The sequence below is a fragment of the Ovis canadensis genome, chromosome 4, assembly GCF_042477335.2.
Source record: "Ovis canadensis isolate MfBH-ARS-UI-01 breed Bighorn chromosome 4, ARS-UI_OviCan_v2, whole genome shotgun sequence".
Lineage (NCBI taxonomy): Eukaryota > Metazoa > Chordata > Mammalia > Artiodactyla > Bovidae > Ovis > Ovis canadensis.
In genome coordinates this window covers 59882349-59909250 of record NC_091248.1, presented here as the reverse complement: position 1 = coordinate 59909250, position 26902 = coordinate 59882349, and the positions used below count along the sequence as shown (strand labels likewise).

General features: G+C 38.1%; 1 protein-coding gene across 1 annotated transcript in view; it reads left to right on the top strand.

The window, feature by feature from the left end:
• RELN (reelin) overlaps positions 1-26902 on the top strand; it is a 538096-nt gene that overhangs the window by 125961 nt on the left and 385233 nt on the right. Inside the window, exon 3 of the mRNA XM_069587839.1 lies at positions 25201-25336. Coding sequence (XP_069443940.1) covers positions 25201-25336 — 136 coding nt within the window. The remainder of the gene's footprint in view (positions 1-25200; positions 25337-26902) is intronic.

Sequence of the window (26902 nt, the reverse complement as noted above, 5' to 3'; positions counted from 1 at the left end):
CAAATAAATCAAACCTGAGGAGGGGGCCTTGGTAACCTCTGATTTGTAGCCAGTCACTGAGTAAGAACCTGGACTTGTGACTGGTGTCTGAAATCCAGAGAGGGTTCATGCAACCTCCAGTCTGTAGCTGATTGGTCCAGAAGCAGAGGTGGGTTTGTGATTGGCAGTCTGAAGTCAGGGCAAAGTGAGGGCATTTTTCATATAACTGACCCTTAACCTGTAGGATCTGATGCTGTCTCCAGGTAGATAGTGTCAAAATTGAGTTGAATTGTAGGACACCAAGAGAATTGCTTGGATGTGTGAGAAATTGACAGAGAATTACATAATTATCTGTAATTGTGCAACCAGGTCAATATACAATGAAGTTAATTTACTTAATGTTGCTTTCAATTATTAGAGATATATTTTTATTTTATTTCAGAATTACATAAATAATATACATGGTTGTAAGTATCTATAAAATCCACAAAATAAGATTATTCCAAGAAGTCTTATTTTTCTTCTCTTCTCTATTTCATTCCCCATTGTAACCATTTTAAAAATGTGAGAGTTTCTTGTTAATAATATAAGCAAATATCTCAATATTTGTACATATCTATACCAGTGTCTGTATCTGTGTGTCTCCTTCCCTCTCATAGATAAATAACAATAAATGTACATATACATTGTTGTTTTTGTTTACCTGCTAAGTCCTGTCTGACTCTTTTGCAACCCTATGGACTGTAGCCCGCCAGGCTCCTCTGTCCGTGGGATTTCCCAGGCAAGAATACTGGAGTGGGTTGTCGTTTCCTCCTCCAGGGGATTTACATGACACAGGGATTGAACCGACATCTCCTATATTGGCAGGTGGATTTATTTCCACTGATTTTTTTTCCCACCAGGGTAGCCCTTATAAATATACATACATAGTACATGCATAGTTTCTGTATCTATGTTGTTTTAAAGAAATTTAAACAATTCAAATTTTAAAAATTGAATACTAATGTATAGATACATTCCTCATTCATTTTTTATAGCTGTATAGTACTGGCACAGTGTTAAAGAATTGCCTGCCAATGCAGGAGACACAAGAGACATGGGTTCAATCCCTGGATCAGGAAGATCCTCTGAAGTACGAAATGGCAACGCACTCATTTTCTTGCCTGGAAAACACCATGGACAGAGAAGCTGGTGGGCTATAGTCTGTGGGATTGCAAAGAGTCAGACACAACTGGGCACACACACACACACACATAGTACTTAATTCCATATTTATTCATCATCACCTATTAATAGTCGTTTGGGTTTTTCTATTTTTTTTCTGTATAAGTAGTAGTGTAAAGCAGTGATTATCAATTTCTGACATTACTGACATTAAAAAGGTGATTGAATCCCGCCTCTTCAGCTTTTGATTCAGTGAGTAATTTATTATGTTAAATTGATTTGTTTCTTCAAGTGTCACTATTGTGTGTGTATGTGTGTGTGTTTATGTATTATAGAAAATTTTACTCACATATAAAGCTAGATATGATAGCTCAAGGAACCCCCATGCATCTGTTACCCAGTTTCAACAACTATCAATTCAGAACCAATTTTGTTTTATCCATACCCTACTCATTTTCCCTTTTCCCACTGGATTGTTTTGAGGAAAATCTCAGGCTTGAATTTTGTGCCTTTGGTCAAATTACTTAATAATATTAAATGTCAGTTGCCTCCTCTATAACATGGGAATGATCATATCTATTTTCAATGGTATGGTGGTAAACCTATAAGAACCAGCTCTCTAGGGGAAAACAGGTCCTGATTTGCATCATGTGCCAATTTCTCTGATGTAAAACCTCACATCATGGCCAATTTCAAGCTACTAATGTGATGCCACCGAATTGAGAAGAATTGGGAAGAGACATGTACAATCATTAGCATTCCCTTGCCAGTACATGCCAGCTCTACCACACCACTGATGCCACTTCACAGAGCTGTAATGAGGACTTACTGGGGGGTAGTACAGGTCATATAGTATCAGTAAATTCTAGCCCTGACTGTTCTTATTATTTCTAGGCTGATGAGACTCTGTTATCACTTGAGAGACTCCTTCAACAAGTTTTTCCTCATTACATGTTTTCCTGCATCTAAACATTCAGTTCTCACTACTATCAAAAGACCCATAAAGCAGTGTGATCCCATTCACTGACTTACTCTGTGTAATAATAGGCTTGCTACACATTATAATTATAAAATAAAAACTGAAATACCTTAACCCCTTAGGGAATATAGCAAAAAAGTATTACTATATCTGCCTCATAGATTTCATAGTCTGATGAATATTAAGTATTTTGAAGGGAGTATAAAGTTATTTCAGACTTTTGTGTTTTGGGCTTTTATTTTAGTCTTGTCATCATTAATTGCCATCTGCTATTGATAGAAACATCTGGGGAAATATAAATATTTCCATTTATAGTTATGATATAATGAACAACATATGCCCAATTCAGTTTATCATGGTTTGGCTTGCATGTTAAAAACCAATAGAATAAGTAATTGTGCTAATGTCTTTAGAGGATGTAGCTTAATGGTGTACTTACATTGCTTTGACATTTTGTTCATAGGGATTTGAGGAATGTTAATTGTTGTCATTGTGCACATTTAAAAAAATCGAAGTGATCTTAGTATCTTACATTGTATATCTTCTCTTCACTTTGTAATCTTTTCTCAGTGAGGTGAAAGCAAATCAGACAAATCCTGAAACCACTGTCACTGTGTTCTGAGTTCCATTTATTCAAATTTTGGGAAACTTGCTAAAGATTTGACACAAAAACAAAATCAAGTTTAGGACTGTAGGTGTTGAAAAAGTTCAGTTGCCATGAAGTTATTTCATGAAGGGAAATCAAATGAAATTGGATACATTGTGTGCCATGTTAAAAATTCAGTTAACATTATAGTTACATTATATTTAATCCAGTGGTTTGTAAGACTAAATATGAAACATTTAAAGATACCAAGTGAGCAAAGCATCAGTTCAGTCAATTCAGCTGCTCAGTGGTGTCCGACTCTTTGCGACCCCATGAATCGCAGCATGCCAGGCCTCCCTGTCTATCACCAACTCCCGGAGTTCACTCAGACTCATGTCCATCGAGTTAGTGATGCCATCCAGCCATCTCATCCTCTATCATCCCCTTCTCCTCCTGCCCCCAATCCCTCCCAGTATCAGAGTCTTTTCCAATGAGTCAACTCTTCGCATGAGGTGGCCAAAGTACTGGAGTTTCAGCTTTAGCATCAGTCCTTCCAAAGAACACCCAGGACTGATCTGCTTTAGAATGGACTGGATGGATCTCCTTGCAGTCCAAGGGACTCTCAAGAGTCTTCTCCAACACCACAGTTCAAACGCATCAATTCTGTGCTCAGCTTTCTTCACAGTCCAACTCTCACATCCATACATGACCACTGGAAAAACCATAGCCTTGACTAGATGGAACTTTGTTGGCAAAGTAATGTCTCTGCTTTTTAATATGCTGTCTAGGTTGGTCAACTTTCCTTCCAAGGAGTAAGCGTCTTTTAATTTCATGACTACAATCACCATCTGCAGTGATTTTGGAGCCCCCCAAACACTGTTTCCACTGTTTCCTCATCTATTTCCCATGAAGTGATGGGACCAGATGCCATGATCTTCGTTTTCTGAATATTGAGTTTTAAGCCAACGTTTTCCCTCTCCACTTTCACTTTCATCAAGAGGCTTTTTAGTTCCTCTTCACTTTCTGCCATAAGGATGGTGTCATCTGCATATCTGCTGCTGCTACTAAGTCACTTCTGTCGTGTCCGACTCTGTGCGACCCCATAGATGGCAGCCCACCAGGCTCCCCTGTCCCTGGGATTCTCCAGGCAAGAACACTGGAGTGGATTGCCATTTCCTTCTCCAGTGCATGAAAGTGAAAAGTGAAAGTGAAGTCAATCAGTCGTGTCCGACCCTCAGCGACACCATGGACTGCAGCCTTCCAGGCTCCTCCATCCATGGGATTTTCCAGGCAAGAGTACTGGAGTGGAGTGCCATTGCCTTCTCTGAGGTTATTGATATTTTTCCTGGCAGTCTTGATTCCAGCTTGTACTTCTTCCAGCCCAGCGTTTCTCATGATGTACTCTGCGTATAAGTTAACTAAGCAGGGTGACAGTATACAGCCTTGACATACTCCTTTTCCTATTTGGAACCAGTCCGTTGTTGCATGAGCAGAGCATAGTCATGGTGAAACTGGGGTGGGCATTGTTTTGGTAGCATTAATGTCAGGATTGGGCTTCACTCGTGTCTGAGTGGTAAAGAATATTTTTATTCTTTGTAGGAGAATAAAATACACGTTGCCAGTGTAGGAGATGTGAGTTTGATCCCTGGGCTGGGCAGACCCCTGGGAAAAGGAAATGGCACCCCACTCCAGTATTCTTGCCTGGGAAATCCCACAGACATTGGAGCCTGGCTACAGTCCATGGGGTCACAAAAATGTCAGATAGGGCTTACTGACTAAACAACAACAACAACAAAATGTCAGGGTATGGACACACTTAAAAAGTGCACAAAATATGCATTATTTTCTCAGTAAAACTAATCTGATACTTTCTAAAGTCTTGCCTAATTTGTTTTATCCATTCAACTGACCAGTTTTTTTTTTTCACCCTTCAGTTTCATTTTACGTTATAGTTGCCGTGCTTCCCAGGTGGCGCGGTGGTGGAGAATCCACCTGCTAAAGCAGGAGAGCCAGGAGACTCAGGTTCAGTCCCTGGATTGGGAAGATCCCCTGGAGAAGGAAATGGCAACCCACTCCAGTTTTCTTGCTTGGAGAATTCCATGGACAGAGGAGCCTGGGGGACTGCAGTCCATGGGGTCCCAAAGAGTCACACAACTGAGCATGAAGGCACATAGTTACTGTATAATATTATATAACTTGTAGGTATATAGGATAGTGATTCACAATTTTTGAAGGTTATACTCCATTTATAGCTATTATAAAATATTGGTTATATTACCCATGTTATGAAATATATCCTTGTAGCTTATTTTATACCTAATAGTTTGTACCCCTTGATTTCCTACCCTAATATTACCTGTCCTCCCTTCCCATTCTCTTCTTTTTATCTTTCAGTTTTAAAGCTGAAGTGATCAAATATTTGCTACAATCTCCAATGATTGACCAGTAGTTGTGAAGACTTGAAAATATAGAACTGAAGTCTTTTATCACCAGTCTTCTACTTTCTTTGTCTTTTAGGCAAGCCTGGACTCAGATCTTCATTATGTATAATAAAACATACAGGATTATTTTTCCTATAGGGCTAATATATTTCTAAGGCTAGTTGGATATAATGAGATCAATCTGATTTTAACTAATAAAGAAAATTTGAGTCACATCATCAACATTTGCTATGCTGTGCTTAGTTGCTCAGTCATGTCCAATTCTGTGCAGTCCTGTGGACTGTAGCCACCCAGGCTCCACTGTCCATGGGATTCTCCAGGAAAGAATACTGGAATGGGTTGCCATGTCCTCCTCCAGGGGATCTTCCCAACCCAGGGGATCAAATCTGGATCTCCCTCATTGCAGGCGGATTCTTTACCGTCTGAGCTACCAGGGAAGCCCAAGAATATTGGAGTGGGTAGCCTATCTCTTCTCCAGGGGATCTTTCCTACTCAGGGATCAAACCAGGGTCCCCTGCGTTGCAGGCAGATTCTTTATCAGCAAAGCTACCCGGGAAGCCCCAACATTGGCTATAATAAGGATTAAAAGCTGTTGGAGCACCATTGCTACATTATTTATGTAATGAAGTAATGGGTGGGTAACCAAAGTAATGAAATAAAGATGTACAGTAAGGGATATACTAATGGCAGTGCTGGTACAGGTCAGAAAGGAAATCGTTTTGTGAAAATGTAAGTATAATCAAATACTACATTTTCATAATGTTTAGACTTTGAAATTATATAGTCACAGCTACAGAAACCCACAACCCTCCCGATATGTCTTATTTCTGCTTATTTCTAACTCCTAGTCCCCGTTATAAGCCATCAAAGAATTTGGCTTGAATACTCACATTTTATAGTGTTATACTTAGAAATGCAATTATCATATCAAAGGTGAACAGACTGTATATTAAATTATAGAAGTTAATTATCAAGTACTATGTGCCAGGTACCATCCTAAGAGCTGTACCTATGATAACGCATTTAATTCTCTCAATAATTCTAAAAATCAGTTGTTATTATGATCTCATTTTATAGGTGAGGAAATGGATGCCTAGAGATTTCAAGTTGGCCAGGGTCATACAACTATTAAACAACAGAGGCAGGATTTGAAACAAGTCTGTCTAGCGCTGACCATTATACTTGTAGTTACCCTTATACTATACTGCAGCCTACAGAGAGTATTTTAAAATGAAGTAGACGTGATATATGTATTTTAAATGTCACAGTTAGCTGCTGGTAGCATAGAAGATTGGAAGGTTTCCAAAGAGACTACTAAAGAGAATAGTTGTATAAAACATGGTGGTGGTTTAGTTGCTAAGTTGTGTCCGACTCTTGTGACCCCATGTACTGTAGCCTGCCAGGCTCCTCTATCCGTGGGATTCTCCAGGTCAGAATACTGGAATGGGTTGCAATTTCCTTCTCCAGGGGATCTTCCCAACCCAGGAATCAAACCCAGGTCTCCTGCACTGCAGGCAGATTCTTTACCGACTGAGCTATGACTAGGTTGTAAATGAGCTAGAAACATCAGTGAAATCATAACTAGAGATAATGAGGAAATTTAACTGAAATCCTCCCTAAAGCCTTAAAGATGTGGCTTCCCTCCACCCCTTCCCTGGTGACTTGTTTTCTGGGAGTAGAACAACTGATTAGCATATTTATTTCTGTTGTTAATGCCAAGCTTGTTTGCCACCACTGGCTTTGCCTGATTGGTGGCATTTAGTGCAGTGCTTGGTGGTTCTCTCTGGAGCTCTTAGACGTCAGCTGTAAATCATCTGCTCAGCATCCCTGACTGTGCACACCATACCTCCCACCTGGTGCCCTGGGCACAGGCATCCACATACTTTCCATATGTGGACAGAATTTTGCTCAGCATGGAGGGTGGGGTGAAAACACTGTAAATTAGAAGGTGAATTTGTAGTTCTCTGGGCAGGCCCTTATGTGTGTAAATCCTGTTCCTTGTAATTGGAAATGTGTTTGTAAATCCCTATACACCCAGGTGAGACTGTTATGTCCCTGTACATTGGTTGGAAAGGAAAAACAATCTGCTAAAAGAGGCCAAATATACTTATGAAAATTGGGCAGTATGTGTGGGCTTTTTGCAACCACACTCTTTCATGAAATTAAATTTCGATCTTTCATAGAGTACTTTATATTTCTTAAGAAAAATCCTGAAATCTATATTCAGTGATAGCTTGCTGCTGCTGCTGCTAAGTCGCTTCAGTTGTGCTTAGTTAGTGCTATTTCAATCTTTAGAAAGAGATCTTGATGTCACCTCTTGTGACATCTTTATAGGGAATCATATTATTGTTATCTAAGCTGAAAGTCTGCCTGGCTGTCAGGTTGGGTGGGGTGGTGATGTTTTAGGGCGCGGTAGTGAAGTTGCATTGTATTGGCAAATAAACTTAAGGTAGCTTTTACTAAATAACTTTTGCTAAGTACAAATGATTTTTCCTATTTGACGTTCTTTAATGAAAAGTTTGTCAAACTTTATCACTGAATTTATCACTGTAATTGTTTATATGTTCTTTTAGAGTTTCTTAGTCAGAGATTTTCAATATTTAAAAAAAAACACATGTATGAAAATGGGGGTGACCTCTCTGTAAAGATGCATGTTGATTTCAAAAGTCATGTGGACTCTTACAGTTTCCAGTTGAGAACCTAGAACATTTTTCTACACATTTTTGTTAACATATTTATTTTATGACATAAATTCTTTCTCACCTTCCTGCTGTCCACACATCTGACTAATGTCCTGCATTGTTTTATGTGGTGTTACATTCTCTTATACTTTGTATTCTAGACAAATTTGAATTGTAAAGTCACTTTTTATAATATGAGTTATTCCTTTATGAAGTGAAAGTGAAAGTCACTCAGTTGTGTCCGACTCTTTGCGACCCCCTGGACTATACAGTCCATGGAATTCTCCAGGCTAGAATACTGGAGTGGGTAGCCTTTCCCTTCTTCAGGGGATCTTTCCAATCCAGGGATCAAACCCATGTCTCTCATATTGCAGGTGGATTCTTTACCAGCTAAGCCATCATTGCCTTTCAACCTAACTCTGAGTCACAGAAACATTTTCTCTGAGTAGGAGCAGTGCAGCTCCTCATGATCTTCTTCATTTATTTGAGTTGTGTTATGAAGTCCTAATCTCTGGTATCCCAGAAGGCGACCTTATTTGGAAGTAAGATTACTGCACATATAATTAATTAAGATGAGATCATACTGGAGTAGGATGGGCTCAACTCAAAATGACTCATATTCTTATAAGAAGACACAGAGACACAGGGAGAATGCCATGTGAAGGTAGATGATTGGAATGATGTAGCTGTAAGCCAAGCAGTGCCTTGGCCCATTGGAGGCTAGGAAAGAGCATGAACAAACTTTCCCTGACAGTCCTAGAAAGAACCAACGTGCTGACACCTTGATTTTTGGGGCTTCTTGCCTCTAGAACTGTAAGACAATAAATTTCTGTTGTTTTAAGCCAGCCAAGTTGTGATACTTTGTTATATCAGCCCTAGGACACTAATACCAGATGTAAAGCAATGAATTCACATTAAAAACTGTTCTCCTGATACCAGAATTCCAACCCTTCTCGTGCCTTGCTAGGTCTCTAGGCACTGGTCTTTGGTTTGTACCTATCCATTCTATACACCACTACCATTTTAATGTTTCCTTCTGTGTACACAAAATTCCGGTGACCACTCTTCATTGTGCCTGCAGCAATGCAAATTCTTGAGTGAGGCCTTTAAAAGCCTTCTTTTCTGGCCTCAATTGCCTTTCTAACTCTTCTTACTCTCCACCCCCAAGGCCCCAATTCTGCAACAACCCCCCACCAGAGAATTTTACTCCCCCTTTAAAACCAAGCTCAAAGCGTGCTGTCATTGTTTATTGATTCTGTCCCCAAAGCATTTGTCGTCCCTTTGGGCTCACAAAATAATGTAGTTTTCTTTTATGATACTTAAAATAGTTTGCTTTGCATTACCACTGTCTGTGCCTGAGTCTTCCATTGTATTAAGCCCTCAAGGAATCTTTAACCTCTGTTGGCAGAAATCTGGCATCCTCTGGGTAGATCATAATTCCATAGCAGACCAACTAGAAAAACATTCTGCTGATTTCATGTTTCTGGTGAGCTCCTCTTGACATGTTCCTCTTTTATTCTCTGGCTTGAAGAATACAGTAATGGACTCAAATCAAAGCCTTTTCTGCCCTTATTCCCATCACTGTTTGTATCTCCTTAACTACCACAGGAGGGTAAGTTAGAATCTGATGATTCCCTCATGAGAGAAAGTCACAAGGGAGACAGTTTTTCACACTAAACCTCTTAATTTCCTCCTTGACCTAGTGAAGGCTCTAAACCAAATGTAGCAAAATTTTTCTTTTAAATGGATTCCTCTGTTAGTAAAAAAAATCCCTCTATTAGTAAAAATAATTAGTAAAAGATTATACATAGCATGATGTATAATTATGTATTTGCCTGTTTATTTACTTTATAAATTCTATACTATACTCCTATATTTACCTACTTTGCATGCTATAGAACATATACATTGTATGTTAAAATATAAAAATTCTGATATTTCTGTACCACCTATAAATAGAGGTATATAAATGAATTCTTTTAAAAAATGTTTAGATAGGTGCCTTTTCAAATAGAAACTATAAATAATTCCTAATCTAAAATTAAATTTTTTTCTCTCAAAGACTGCAAATGGGAAATGATATAAACTTTAATAGCAATTTAAGATACAATATATGGTTACAAATTCACATTAAAGATATATATTTTACATAAAGCCTAAAAGAAGCCATAAAATGGAAACATAATCATTCATATTGATGCTTGGAGTGATGGAATTTGTATATAAAGAGAAAACTTCAAAGGCTTCAAATAGGCATGATTCATTGTAAATAAATGAAAGCTTACAGGGGAGAAAAAAATTTATTTTACCTTTAACCAATAATTTGCTTTGTTAAAGACTTCTTTTGTGAGCCTACAAGTGAGTGTATATTCAAGTAATCCCAGTATCGTATGTTTTTAGTCAAACCAATATACTCTAATTAAATTTGAGTTAATATAATTTTTAAAATAACTGTATTTTGTCTATTTTTCTTTTCCTAATATATTTTGAATATGAAAAGAATTTTTAAATTTCTAAGACTACTTTGTAATCATTTAACCTCAAGGAATATGATACACTCATTTTTCTGATGGAATATTCAAATTATTGCCTCAGTGGAGTGTGAATTTAACAAAATATAAATGGAATCAGTGTACATCATATTTGAAAACAATTCTTATCTGATTTGAAATCAGATAATCTGAAAATATGATGAAATACATTTCATCATCAAAATTCATTCATTGTCAGTGCTTTCTTATAGCATATAAACTGTCACTATAATGTATGCAAAGTGCTTGCCATATCATAATGTTTATGTATTTAGCTATAATTTTTATATTGTTATTAAACTATTAATTTATTAATTAATAATTCATTAATTCTATACGAAAACAAAAACTAAAGCTACTGAATGAACTACATTTTCCAGAAAAATATGTCTTTTTTTTGTAAGTCATGAGGGACATGGATAGATTTAGGGCTTCTAAAAAGGAGTTTTAATGATGTAGAAGCAGCCTGCATTTATGGGCTAGGTTTTGTTCTGTGCATTTACATATGTTAACTATATAACCCAAGAAGGTGGGTAATATTGTTTGTTTTCAGTATTTTACATAAAAGGAAACTGAAGCTCAGAGGGTGTGCATAATTTACCAAGGACATAGATATTATATGGCAGAACTGTGATGGGAACCCACGCAGTTTGATTATGGAGTCCTTGCTCTTGACTACTACTGTACAGCCTACATTCATCACAATTTCCCTTCAGCTGCTATAAAGTAAACAGATTATTCTTCTTGATGACAGTAGGAAATGCTGTGGAAAAGAGGAAAAAGACTCTGAAGTTTGCTCATTTAGCAAACAACTATTGAGTGATACTGTGCAAAATCAATGTAAGGCCCAATCACTTCTCTCAAGAAACTTAAAATCTAATAAAGGAAATAGAATAAAGTGAAGTATGATAAGAATATATTAAAAGGATGTATTAATCAGGGAAATCCAGTATTGCTGTGGTAATAAATTAACCCCCAAGCTGCAGTTTAACTCAGTAGTCTGATAGGAGCCGAAGACTCTTCAGAGTAGTTGTCCTCCATGCAGGGACTTGGCAATCTTAGGTATTTCCAAATTGTGGCTATACTGTCACGATGTGTGACTGTCATTGCCATTAAGGAAAGGAAACAAAGGAACCTAGAGAACTCTGAGTCACTGTTCTGTGCTTCAAGTAGGAAATAGTGCCCTGGAACTTCAAAGAAACTAGGCGGGTTTGGGAGTATGTGACTATCTTTGTTGCTGTTGTTTAGTTCCTCAGTTGTCCAACTCTTTGCAACACCGTGGACTGCAGCACACCAGGCTTCTCTGTCCTTCACCATCTCCTGGAGTTTGCTCAAACTCATGTCCATTGAGTCAGTCATGCCATCGAACCATCTCATCCTCTGTAGTCCCCTTCTCTTCCTGCCCCCAATCTTTCCCAGCATAGGGTCTTTTCCAATGAGTCAACTCTTTGCATAAGGTGACCAAAGCATTGGAGCCTCAGCTTCAGCATCAGTCCTTCCAATGAATATTCAGGGTTGATTTCCTTTAGGATTGACTGGTTTGATCCCTTTGCTATCTGAGGGATTCCCAAGAGTCTTCTCAAGCACCACAATTCAAAAGCATCAGTTCTTTAACACCCAGGCTTTTTTATGGTCCAACTCTCACATCTGTACATGACTGCTGGAAAAACCATAGCTTTAACTATATGGACCTTTATCAGGAAAGTGATGTCTCTGCTTTTTATTATGTTGTCTGGGTTTGTCATAACTTTTCTTCCAAGGAGCAAGTGTCTTTTAATTTCATGGCTTTAATCACTGTCCACAGTGATTTTGGAGCCCAAGAAAATAAAGTCTGTCATTGTTCCTGTTGTTTCCCCATCTATTTGCCATGATGTGATGGGACCGGATGCCATGATCTTAGTTTTTTGAATGTTGAGTTTTAAACCAGTTTTTTCACTCTCTTCTTTCACCTCTCACTAAATCAAGAGGTTCTTTAGTTTCTCTTCACTTGCTGCCATTAGGGTGATGTCATCTGCATATTTGAGATTATTGACATTTCTCCCAGAAATCTTGATTCCAGCTTGAGCTTCATCCAGCCTGGCATTTTGCATGATGTACTGTGCATATAAGTTAAATAAGCAGAGTGACAATATACAGCCTTAATGTACTCCTTTCCCAATTTTGAACCAGTCCATTGTTTCATGCCTGGTTTTAACTGTTGCTTCTTGACATGCATACAGGTTTTTCAGGAAGCAATTAAGGCAGTCTGGTACTCCTCTCTGTTTAATAATTTTCCACAGTTTGTTCTGATCCACACAGTCAAGGTCCTTAGCGTTGTTAATGAAGCAGATGTTTTCCAGGAATTCCCTTGCTTTTTCTATGATCCAACCATTTGCCTTGTTGCATTTCTTTTTCTTGGGGAGGACTTTGGTCACCACCATCTGTACAGTGTTGCAAACCTCTATCCGTAGTTCTTCATGCACTCTTATCAGATCTAATCCCTTGAATCTATTTATCACTTCCACTGTATAATCATAAGGGATTTGATTTAGGTCATAGCTGAATGGCCCAGTGGTTTTCCCTACGTTCTTTAAGTGTGAATTTTGCAATAAGGAGCTTATGATCTGAGCCACAGTCCGTTCCTGATCTTATTTTTGCCGTCTGTATAGAGCTTCTCCATCTTTGCCTGCAGAGAAGATAATCCATCTGATTTCAGTATTGACTATCTTTGTGACGTCCGTGTGTAGAATTGTCTCTTGTGTTGTTGGAAAAGGGTGTTTGCTATGACCAGTGTGTTCTCTTGACAAAACTCTGTTAGCTTTTTGCCTTGCTTCATTTTGTACTCTGAGGCCAAACCTGCCTGTTATTCCAGGTATCTCTTGACTTCCTGCTTTTTCATTCCAGTCCCTTGTGATGAAAAGGATGTCTTTTTTTGGTGTTAGTTTTAGAAGGTCTTGTAGGTCTTCATAGAACCATTCAGCTTCATCATCTTCAGTATTAGTGATTGGAGCATAGACTTTGTTTACTGTGGTGTTGAATGGTATGCTTTGGGAGCGAACAGAGATCATTCGGTCATTTTTGAGACTGCACCCAAGTACTGCATTTCAGACTCTTGTGTTGACTATGAGGGCTACTCCATTTCTTGTAGGGATTCTTGCCCACAGTAGTAGATATAATGATCACCTGAATTAAATTTTCCCATTTCTGTCCATTTTAGTTCACTGATTCCTAAAATGTCAATATTCACTCTTGTCATCTCTTGTTTCACCACTTGCAATTTACCTTGATTCCAGGTTCCTATGCAATATATTGTTCTTTACAGCATCAGACTTTACTTTCACCACCAGACATATCCACAACTGGGCATTGTTTCTGCTTTGACTCAGACTCTTCATTCCTCCTGGAGCTATTTCTCTGCTCTTCTCCAGTAGCATTTTGGACACCTTCTGACCTGAGGGGTTAATCTTTCAGTGTCACATCTTTTTGCCTTTTCATGCTGTTCATGGGGTTCGCAAGGCAAGAATGCTGACGTAGCTTTCCAATCCCTTCTCCAATGGACCACATTTTGTCAGAACTCTCCACCATGACCTGTCAGTCTTGGGTGGCCCAACACATGGCTCATAGTTTCACTGAATTAGACAAAGCTGTGATCCGTGTGATCACATGGCTAGTTTTGGTTAGTTTTCTGTGATTGTGGTTTTTATTCCATCTGCCTTCTGATGGATATGAGGCTTGTGCAAGCTTCCTGATGGGAGGGACTGGCTGTGGGGAAAACTGGGTCTTGCTCTGGTGGGCAGGGTCATGCTCAGTAAATCTTTAATCCAATTTTCTGCTGATAGTTAGGGCTATGCTCCCTCCCTGTAGTTTGACCTGAGGCACCTCAGTCCTAGAGTTTGTAGTCTCTGTGGTAGGATGTAGGCTCCAGTGAGCAACAAATGCCCTGACCAAAAGGTATGTACAGTTAATTGTAACAGAAGAGAGTTGGACAAGAGTTAGTTAGGATTCTTTGGGAATTTGACTAGAAAGTAGCAGAAAATATGATGGAGTCATAATAGAAGCTGGTGAAGGTAATTGAGAGACATCAAACAAAAGGTTCTGGCCATCTCATAGGAAGAAGCTGTAGGTAGAGTCCCTCCAGTACCACGGAGAGCTCCTGTCATTTGAATTACTGTAATACCATATGATGTCAATTGTAGTGCCTTCTCTGGTAGCTCAGCTGGTAAAGAATCTGCCTGCAATGCAGGAGACTCCAGTTTGATCCCTGGGTCGGGAAGATCCCCTGGAGGAAGGGATAGGCTACCCACTCCAGTATTCTTGGGCTTCCCTGGTGGCTCAGCTGGTAAAGAATTCATGTGCAGTGTGGGAGACCTGGGTTGGGAAGATCCCCTGGAGAAGGGAACAGCTGTCACTCCAGTATTCTGACCTGGAGAATTCCATAGTCCATGAGGTTGCAAAGAGTCAGACATGACTACATTCCATAAACATTTATTATGTGTCTATCTTAATTTTTTGTGTGTAAAAAATTCATAACATAACTGTCTGATGGGGAAGACAGATAACTCCCTGTAATGCAATGAATAGTTCAATAACAGAACTATTCTCTGGGTAGTACAAGAACATGGAAATGTTCCTAACGTTAAACTTGGTTATAGGAAGGAATTATACAGGAAAGTTTCATGGAGGAGATGATTTATGATCACATATGTATATTAAGTGAGAAGTAATCATTTAGCCAAGCCAGAGGAAGAAAGGGCACTTTAGGTCAAAGGTCAGCAAACTTTTTCTGTAAATGGCACAATGGTATTTTAGGCTTTTCAGGTTATAATAGTAGGTCTCTTTGGCATATTTTTTCACTTTTTTTTTTTTACAAATTTTAATAATGCAAAACTATTCTTAGTTCAGTGGTTGTACAAAAACAGGCCATGGTTCAGATTTGACCAATGAATCATAGTTTGCTGACCCTTCATCTAGGCAGAAAGAATAGGAGGAAAGCCAGAGATAAGTACATACAACTGTATATATACTGTTTGGTTTTGATAGAATATGAAATTTGAATAGGGATCATGATAAATAATCACAGAGAGATAGGGACAGACTATCATGTTGGACTTAGGCCTATTTTTTTAAATTAAGTTTTGATTAAACTTAAAGATTTAAACCTTTAAGAATGACGAAATTAGATTTGTGCTTTAGAAAGATACCTCTATTGAGAATTAACCTTAGGAGGCAAAACTGAACACAGAGACCAATTTGAGAGCTATTGGCACTCATTAAAAAAAGAGATAACAAAAGCCTGAAATAAAGGCATAGTGGAAAAGGGTAGGTAAGAGGGGACACAGTTGAAAAATTTTTGAGGTAACATCAGAAAAACTTGATGATAGACTGAAGTGACTCCAAGATGAGGTAAGTAGTATTTTTTAGCTGAGATAATAAATATTATGCTGACTCATTGATGTTACTCCTTTAATAGGAACTCTGATAATCACTTGTTCCAGATTTACACCATCTGGAGTTAGAAACCAGAGGCACATCTTCTGTCCTGATGTGACTTTTGGGGAAATCTATTGGGCTTTGCGGGAAGGGTATGGGGAGCTTTTGTTCCTGTCCATCAAATAGACTGAGCAGTACTTTTCCTGTGGCAGAATGCCTGTTCAAGGTAAAGGATAAAGAACTCAAACTATAGATTCATGGAAATAGTTCTAAAAGCTGTGGTCTTTTGGGACTATCAGTTATTTCAGCCATTTTTGGATCAAGAAATCCAAAACTTCATAGACTTTGAAATTGCCCTCTGAATGAAGTAGACATAAGTCATCTATGATTGCCCAACATTTTTATATAGTTTCCCATATTGTTAGTATCACCATCCCCAAATAGAATTTCCATGTAGCTTAGTTTCTACCTACTAGACCAACACTTATGAGACCTGAATATAGAAGTATGCAGGAGGAAGTGGGGACCAACTGTGGAGAAATCCAGATTCAGCCAAGTACAGCAATGAAAATGAGGGGAATATAGTTATATATGGTGGCCACTGTAGTACAATTAGTTTGGAAAGGCTTGGGCAGACAACATGTAGAGATTATCATCTTGTTGTTCAGTCACTAAGTCAGGTCTGACTCTTTGTGGCCCCATGAACTGCAGCACACCAGACTTCCTTGTCCTTCATTACTTCCTGGAGTTTGCTCAAATTCATGTCCATTGAGTCAGTGATGTTATCTAACCATCTCATCCTCTGCCGTCTTCTTCTTTTGCCTTCAATCTTCCCCAGAATCAGGATCTTTTCTTTTCCAATGAATTTGCTCTCCACATTAGGTGGCCAAAGTATTGGAGCTTCAGCTTCAGTATCAGTCCTTCTAATGAATATTCAGGGTTGATTTTTTTTTTATAGAATTGACTGGTTTGATCTCCTTGCAGTGCAAGGGACTCTCAAGAATTTCCTCCAACACCACAGTTAGAAAGCATCAATTCTTCAGTGCTCAACTTTCTTTATGGTCCAACTCTCACTGTATATGACTACTGGGAAAACCATAGCTTTGACTAGGCAGACCTTTATTGGCAAAATGATGTCTTTGTTTTATAATATTCTGTATAGGTTTCTCATAGCTCTTCTTCTTCTTTTAATTTCATGCCTTCAGTCACTGTCTTCTGTGATTTTGGAGCTCAAGAAAACAAAATCTGTCACTGGTTCTTTTCCCCTTTTATTTGCCATGAAGTGATGGGACCAGATACTATGATCTTAGTTTTTTAAGTGTTGAGTTCCAAGCCAGCTTTTTCACTTTCCACTTTCACCCCCATCAAGAGGCTCTTTAGTTCCTCTTCACTTTCTGCCATTAGAGTGGTATCATCTGTGTGTCTGAGATTGTTGATATTTCTGCTGGCAATCTTGATTCCAGCTTGTGATTCATCCAGCTTGGCATTTTGCATGATGTACTCTGCATATAAGTTAAATAAGCAGGGTGACAATATGCAGCCTTGTTGTACTCCTTTCCCAATTTTGAACCAATCAGTTTTCATATGTCCGGTTCTAACTGTTGTTTCTTGATCTGGATACAGGTTTCTTAGGAGACAGGTAAGGTAGCCTGGTATTCCCATCTCTTTAAAAATTTTCCAGAGTTTGTTGTGATTCATGAGTCAAAGGCTTTAGTCTAGTCAATGAAGCAGAAGTAAATGTTTTTCTGGAACTCTCATGCTTTCTCCATGATCCAACAGATGTTGGCAATTTGATCTCTGATTCCTCTGCCTTTTTTAAACCCAGCTTGTTCATCTGGAATTTCTCAATTCAGATACTTCTGAAGCATAGCTTACAGGATTTTGAGCATAACCTTGCCAGCATGTGAAATGAATGCAAGTGTATGATCATTTGAACATTCCTTGGCATTGCCCTTCTTTTGGAACTGGAATGAAAACTGACCTTTTCCAGTCCTGTGGCTACTGCTGAGTTTTCCAAATTTGCTGACATATTGGGTGCAGCACTTTCACAGCATCATCTTTCAGGATTTGAAACAGCTCAGCTGGAATTCCATCACCTTCACTGGCTTTGGTCGTAGTAATGCTTCCTACAGAGCACTTGACTTCACCACTGAGCAACTTTTAAGAGGAGAGGCAGAGTATGCAATATTAGGAGGAAAGACAGCAGAAATATACTCTGAAACAGTGGACCAGAGAGCTTCAATTAAAGACAGTACAGACTTTACATAGCTCTTTGGAAAGGATGCTGCTGCTTTGTTAAACTCGATGTTTAGGCCACATAGACCTAAGTGTAACTGGATGACTTTGCCCCTTACGGAGCAATTTTGACCTGAAAATGTCTCACTCACAACAGTACCTAATTCAAGGACATGTCTGCCAATAGGAAAAAAGTTATCCAATAACTATCTGGTGAGAAATTAATGTCTTTGAAGACAGAAAGGTGGAGGAGGAGTGGAGAGCACTTGAGTTTGTGCCTGGAGGAAGGCCCTCTATTCAGGTTCACTCTCAGATGGTTTATGTTTGATTTCTGGATTTAGAGTTCTCTTGAATCAGCACAGGGGTCTGTCCTAGAATTGAAGTACTGACACTGAAGGACAGAAGGAGGGAAGAAGCCAGTGGAAGTGCGGATAGCAGATGGATTTGTGTTCCAGTTCTGTTTGCTAGCACTGTTATTGACATGTGTTTAAATGTTGGCAAGTTATTAAAATCCACTGGTTCTTGGTAATTCTCCTGTATCTTTTAAGTGGGAATGATAATAACAGCTAACACATATAGTACTGACTGTGTGTGTGTGTGTGTGTGCTCATTTAATCTTCAAGCCACCCTAATATTATCATCTGCATTTTCCTGGAGAGGAAAGTAAGGAACAGAGTGTTTTGTTTTGTTTTGTTTTGTTTTTTCTTTTCAGAGTGTTGAGTAACTGGCCTAAGATTCCGCAGTTCCTTGGTAGTGGAACAAAGGCTGATTGCCTCCAGTGTCTGTGCTCTCAAACTTTCCCTTCTACTGCCTCTGCGGTAGTAGTAAGATAATAATATGGGTAAAACACCTGCACAGACAGGGCGTTTGATAAATGGTAGTGCTTGGAGAGGGATGCGGAGGGAGGGCAACAGCAGGGATTATCAGCTTTGTACTGAGTGAGGAAAGAATCAGGTTAACTTAGAATAAATTCTTTGAGCATGGATTCTCATGCATTTTCTAACATATGCCCATAGAACATACACTTCCAGAATGATTTTTTTTAGAGATTTTAGAACTTTTTTGCTTCTAGATTTAAATCTGAAACTGAATTGCCTTCAAATCAGTGCTTCAAAAGTTAAATACATCCACTGCATGAGTGTGAGTGTGGGCACACATACTCTTCATTATCTTGTAGCACTACTTGAAAGCTGTTCTTTTCATATCCATTTTCATCAGGCTGGTACTTCACAGATAAGCTGCAATGAGGATGTTTTCAGGAAGTTCAGTGATTACTTTTCAGCATATAAAATCATGTTTAGCTTTGCTGAGATATTTGTGTACGTTAACCTAGCAAAGAAGGCAAATAATAGACAAGACAGATGCTATAAGTAAACATTTATTCATATTTGAATCAGATGAAAAGGTTAAAGGATGACATAAAGGAACTCCATAATTCATTTTCTCTCTTCACTTAAAATTTAAGACTAACTTTCCAGACTACATTTTTGGAAGAGTCTGCTTTTTTATTAATTGATGTAAGTTTTTAGATATCCTTTTTTTCTTTTTAAATTGTATTTATTATGGAGGATAATTGCTTTATAGTGTGGTGTTGATTAGATAGCCCTTTTAAACAAAGAGCAAATGATGAAAATAAAAGGAAACGAAGCATCTTAAATATATGTTTTTTCTTACACTTTTTATATAGACAAAGGTTAACATATTTACTGAACTTCCTGACAAATATTCTACCATACTTTCTGAAAGTCTTTTTTAAACAGTAAAATACTTATTTTAAAATTTTATCATTTTTATATATGAAGGTTACATTTATCACAAGTCAAAAATCTCTAATCTTAATGTACTTTCCCTTTATTTCATGATATCCCATCCCCAGATGCTTTATTTCTTGAATTCCACAAAAAGCCAGGACATGCTTCTACCCACTTGAACAATAACCATGGCAAATAACAGACTGAACAGATTGGAGTAATCCACATCTTTAATCTATAAAATATACCCAACATGAATGTGTAATTTTCCTACTACCTTGGTTATTTTTTGGTAATAAAGTCTTCAGAGTATTTCTTGGAAGTAAATAGCCTACATTTTTATAAGGATATGTACATTTTATTTTCAAGATGGAGGAATGATAGAAATTCTAGTTAAAGCTCTGAAGACCCAAGGTATGCACATTAAAAGCATAGAAGAGTATTCCTGAGGGAAAATGGAGTTCATACAAGGTTTAGTCATAAACTTAAAATAACTGAAGACATGTCAAGGAAAAATGACATCCTGGAAGGCATAGAAATGTGTATCACTGTCTTAAAAGGTATCATGGAAGCATCTTGAGAACAATTAAAGACATTGTAAGCCTAATCTTGCAGAAGTATAATGTGGATAAAGGAAATTCTTATATGGATTTCTATCCTTTAGCCACAACTTCAAGAAAACAAGTGCTAGATATTTTTAAACTTGATATGCAGTGGTTTGAAGAACTTAACGAATTAAAAACATTCATGCTTTGTCAAATGAATAGTTGTTTTATCAAGTTATATTATTTCTTGATACAGAAATCATAACTAGATTGTGAATATTCCTATTTTTCACATGTGTATACATGATAAGGAAAATATATCTGTATTATCAGTGTTTTAAAATCTGTCAAGACAGTTATCAATCTCACAGAGACTCACAGTTTGAAAGATATACTTTATTTTTTTGTCCAAAGTTAGACCAAGAAAGCCATACTTCCTGAAGTGCTTTCTTTCTCTCATGGTCCAATTCTCTTGTGAAAGAATTCCACAGAAAACAATTTTGTATGAAAGTTTGCACATAGCCACAACAATGAAAATAAAACATTGACTGTAACTACATTATACACATATGTATTTTATGTGTATATACCTCCCTGAGATTCACAGTATAATTAAATTCTTTTATCATATATCTGATTTTCTCTTTTTCAAGTAATTTTAAAATTCAATATATATATCCTATTATCCAGCATGCAGCAGGGGAAAACACCATCATACCTTTAAATTCATTATCAAATTCAAATTAAAGTTACCCAAGAGTAGGCTTCCAAATCACATTTATTACTTATATGGTGCATGTCTTTCATGACATGAAAGCCATTTAAAAGATCACTATGGTGGATGCAGTAAATTATGTTTCACAGAACACTGGAAGCTGACATTGACTCCTCTCCTTCTCCTGGATCTCATTATGTGCCTACCTCTGCCCGTTATATCTGCCTTTGTGAGCTGTCCTCCTATTTTTCTTCTGTTCATTTAAATTGTACTCAGAGAGCTAAGGAACTGAAAGGAGTCTTAGTGATCATGGACCAGCAGTTTATGGTCGTTGGAACTGAAGCTTGAGAGGGAGCACCCTGACCAAGGTCATGCAGCAGCGGGCAACAGAGCTAAGGGGACAGTCTTGTGCTTATGCTCCACTGCCTCATGTGCATGAACAAATGTGGGAAATCTTAGCTTTTCCCTCAAAACTCAACTCTTCAACAGAGCCATTTCTTTTTTACTTTTTCTATCATGATTTACTATAAGATATTGAATACAGTTCCCCATGCTCTGCAATAGGACCTTGTTGTTAACAGTCATTTCTGACTGTGCAGCAAGGGTGCTGGTTTGCATCTAGGCTGTACTGCCATTGCTATATAAACTATAGGTGAATTTTTACCTCCATTATCTTATTTTACTAATGGGTAAAATGGAGAAAATAACAGCTCTTACTGCATAGGATTGTTCAAAAGCCTTAAACAAGTTCATGAAGTGCTTAGAATAGTATCAGGCCATAGTAAGTGCTCAAGAAGCATTAGTTGTCCTTATAGTTGTCCACATTAATCACTCTTTCTCTTCTCTTTTGTATTTTTCACAAATATTACCCAGTTAGTGCTTGCTTATTTTCCAGTTGTTTTTATTTAGAATGTTGGCTTATTGCAGTTCTCTCTTCTCAGCTGAAGTCATTTCAAGGTCGGGACAATGTCCTGTATTTCTTCTGTGTACCTAAATATGGTCTAACCCAACATTTGATGCAACACAGGGATTCTGTAAATATTGTTTTCTTTGCTGACTCACTCAGAATGTCTGGGAACTGGTATTTATTCTATCTCTTTAGGTGATGCTGCTGTGTAGCCAAGTTGGAGAACTGCTGTGCTGGACGGTTGGATTGCAAGAATGTTATCCTATAGAGTATTTACCCACGGCAGGGCATGAGGCAATTGCAATTCTATATCTACCTTATAAAACTCTTTCAAATAATATGCAGTCTAGACATTGACTCACTTTCTCAGAGGAGCTTTGAGGAGTGAGGAGGTATTTGAATATGAATCCTGTTACCAAGGTTCTGAGACCCTGAAACCTTATTTTGTTTGATTCATTTCCCTTCCCACATAATTGCGGCTGTAACTTTTGCTTTTCCTTTCTGGCCAGGCTGACTCCTGCAGATGTGTCATTTCCCATACACTGGGTCCCTGCTTTATGCCTGACCAGAGAGGCATGGCAATTCCTTAGTCACAGCTACTGAGTCTCCTTCGGCACTCAATGATTTCCCTGGAAGTCTGTCATCTTCTCTAACCTTGTGGTTTCTCTGACTTGGTGACTTTCATCCTTTTGTTGCAAGATACAGCTTAAATTTGTATATAAATTTACATTTATATATGTATATATTTGAATGAGAAAAAAGAGCATTATTAGGATATGTCAAAATATATACTTGTTCTTCAATTTTTTGGCCAGTATGACCTATTCTGAACAACTTGCTATTCTAGAAGATTCTGTTTCATTAGTTGCTATAACATATGTGTATAATTTATATTATCTTTTATTTTTATAGTTATTTGTTTTATATTTATTTAGAAAATATTTCTTGAGTATCTGAAGTGTGTCATACATTGTGATAGTTGCTTGAAATACAAAGACTGAAGACATACTCCCTGATAGACTCTCTGTAGAGGTGGTCAAGAGTATGATGGAGTGATGTATGGACTGTTGTGATGGCATGTAGGTAAGGCACCTGTTCAAACATGGAAGTACTGTACCAGATGCTTCCATATGTATTGGGTAATTTAATTCTCCAAATAACTTTAGGATGGAGTGGACATGGTGCTTTAATTTTATAGACTAGAAAACTGTCTCAGAGAGAAGCTGTTTACCCAAGTTCACAAAGCCAATTTTATTAAATTTTTAACTATCCACTCATGGCAATGTTTTTTATTAACATACTTTATTTTTAGAGAAGTTTTAGGTCACAGGAAAATTGAGTAAAAGGTACATAGATTTTCCATACACCACCCTCCTCCAACCTTCTGGATGTCTTACACCTCAGTGGTATCTTTGTTATAACAGATCAACCTGCACTGACCCATCACTGTCACTCAAAGTCCATACTTTACACTAGGTTTCATTTTTGGTGTCGTGTATTCACCATTGTATTAGTATATAGAATAGTTTCACTGGCCTAAATTTCTCTGTGCTCTGCTTATTCATATCTCCCATCTTCCCTCCCAACCCCTAGCAACCACAGTCTCTGTAATTTTGCCTTTCCCAAAATGTCACGTGGTTGGAATCATACAGCATGTAGTTCATACTGGCTTCTTTCATTTAATAATATGAACTTTTCAATTTGAGAAGGGCCTGGCAATGCACTTCAGTATTCTTGCCTGGAGAATCCTGTGGATAGAGGAGCCTGGAGGGTTGTAGTCCATAGGGTTGCAAAGAGTTGGACACAATGAAGTGACTTAGCACAGCACAGGACAGCACAACACTTATTCATGCTTTTTCAGGGCTTGATAGCTCATTTCCTTTCAGCTCTGAATAATATTCCATTGTTTGTATGTACCACACTTTATTTACCCATTCACTTACTAAAGGATGTCTTGGTTGCTTCCCAGTTTTGACAGTTATGAATAAAACTGCTATATACATCCATGTGCAGGTTTCTGAGTGGACATAAATTTCCAGTGTATTTGAATACCAAGGAGTGTGATTTCTGGATTATATGGTTAAGAGTATGTCTATATTTGTAAGAAAATGCCAAACTATCTTCCAAAGTAGCTATACCATTTTGTATTCTCACTGGCAATGAATAAGAATTCATGTTGCTCCAGCATTTAGGACTGTCATTATTTTGGACTTTGGTCAAATATTAGGTGTGTAGTGGCATTTCATTGTTTTAATTTGTAATTCTCTAATGACATATGATATTGAACATCTTTTCATATGCCTACCTGCCATCTGTATAACTTTTTTGCCTGTTTTTAAAAATCAAGTTCATTTTCTTAGTGTTGAGTTACCTATTCATATTTTATATCTGAGGTAAACATGAGAAGAACATCTTATTATAAAGGGGAAAAAGCATCTCCTGATAATTCAGCTGGGAGCTGACCTGGTACTCAGCTATGTCATGATGATCTCGTGTTGAAAAAGAGCGGTTTCATAGGTTATCTACTCTGAGACAGAGTTGATGTGGTTTAAGACAAGAACAAGACCACTTTTTAATCATGCCTGAACACAGACAAAAGCAAGAACACAGTACAAGCCAAAAGCATGATGAACATTCCCTCTCCATGCTAATGTGATTGCTGCTGCTGTTATTAACCTCAACTTTAGCTCTTCTCTGTTCCTCATGTCTCATAGATAAAAAATGAAGATACTCAGTGATAAAATTGCTCCTAATTTCTAATAATACCAAGACTGGAATCAAAACCACCTTTCCCTGGAACCTCCCCAACAAGACTGAGGGGGTTCCCAGGGTGCAGGACTTTTAGTACTATAATCAGGAAATAATCTAATACAAACCCAAATATTTTAACAAGCTCCTGCTAACATCCTCCTACTGAGATACCTCCAGATTCTCAGCAGTATTTGATGACTTGCTGCAAACACTTCCAATAAGTCCAACCTTGTTTCACTGCAGGTGTGGTTCTAGTGGTCTTTGGTGATGGGTAAAGACCAATCAACAAAATCAAAATTAAGGAAATATTATAACAAGTAGTTTAGTAGATTGCTTCTTAACAATAATGTTTTAAATGATTAATTTCCTTCTGACAATAGAAAATAGAAAACCACACAACTTATAGGGAAGCCAGATAGCATGTTGAATATTAACATAAAAGAACCAGAAAATATTGTTATGCCATCATATAAAGGACTTTGTTTTGTTGTTTTTCTAACAACACCCTTTCCTTTCTGTTTGTCAGGTATCATGTCTGACCACCAATTTGGTAACCAGTTTATGTGCAGTGTGGTGGCTTCTCATGTGAGTCATCTGCCCACAACCAACCTCAGCTTCGTCTGGATTGCTCCACCTGCTGGTACAGGCTGTGTGAATTTCATGTAAGTACCCAAAGTGTCTGTGACTGGTACAGAACGCAAATGTGTTATCAAACCAAACTTGGATCTGCCCACCTGTGTACAGTAAAATCAGTCAATGGACAGCATCTTGTGGTGAAGGGAAGTACAATGTTTATCACAAGGCACCAAGGAAGGAGTCCAGGTAGCTGGTGCTCAAGAGACCTGAACTCCCCAGTGATTTTTAGGAAAAGGTTTTTAAAGACAGGATGAGGGAGAAGGTTGCAGGGTGTGTGATCAGTTCGTGGACCTTCTTCTGATTGGTTGATGGTAAGGCAATAAGAAGTCAGTATCATCAACCTTCTGGTTCCAACCAGTCTGGAGTCAAGATGCTTGTGGCAGCATACAGTTAACTTCTACCTGGTGGGGGTTTCAATATCTGCAAAGTAGCTCAAAGGCTATGGCTCACGATATTACCTGAAGCTCTTGAGGAGGAACTCAAGGTCCTTTAATTTGTTTAATAGCTAAACTATTATAATTTTGTCTTGCTTGACTGTTTTCCTTTGTTTCTGCATTTTCTTCTCTGATTAAATTTATGCTTTGGCACTTGGGGAAGGCCTGGGAGGCTAAAATTTTTCTACAAGTAACAGGCAGGCATGCATAGGCTTCCCTAGTAGCTCAAATGGTAAAGTGTCTACCTGTAGTGCAGGAGACCCACGTTCAATCCCTGGGTTGGGAAGATCCTCTGGAGAAGGAAATGGCAACCCACTCCAGTATTCTTGCCTGGAGAATTCCATGCACAGAGAAGCCTGGTGGGCTACAGTCCACGGAGTCACAAAGAGTCAGACCCGACTGAGCAACTAACACACACACACACACACACACACACACACACACACACAAGAGGCAGGAGTAGGACATGCAGTGGTCTGTCTGCAAAGGCCCCGTAGAGTCCTGCTTGGTTACATAACCTCTCTGAGGTTATGTATATAGTAACTATTTAAAGGTATTATTTTAGCAGGTTTAACCTTAATTAAAACCACTCATTTTGGTAATAAAAAAGGCCAAAATTGCAAAAATAAAAATTCAATAAGATAAAAGTATGTGAAGAAATGAAAACAATAGGGAAATGATTTTCAGAAAATAAGATGAAAACAGATACAAAAAAAAATGTTATGAGGATCCACACACAGTTTAGAAGAAGACTAGAAATTTAGAGATTCAGCTTTTAGCTAAACCTAGCCACAAGTGGTTCCAAATAGGAAAAGGAGTACATCAAGGCTGTATGTTGTCACCCTGCTTATTTAACTTATATGCAGAGTCCATCATGAGAAACGCTGGACTGGAAGAAACACAAGCTGGAATCAAGATTGCCAGGAGAAATATCAATCACCTCAGATATGCAGATGACACCACCCTTATGGCAGAAAGTAAAGAGGAACTAAAAAGCTTCTTGATGAAAGTGAAAGAGGAGAGTGAAAAAGTTGGCTTAAAGCTCAACATTCAGTAAACGAAGATTATGGCATCCGGTCCCATCCCTTCATGGGAAATAGATGGGGAAACAGTGGAAACAGTGTCAGACTTTATTTTGTGGGGCTCCAAAATCACTGC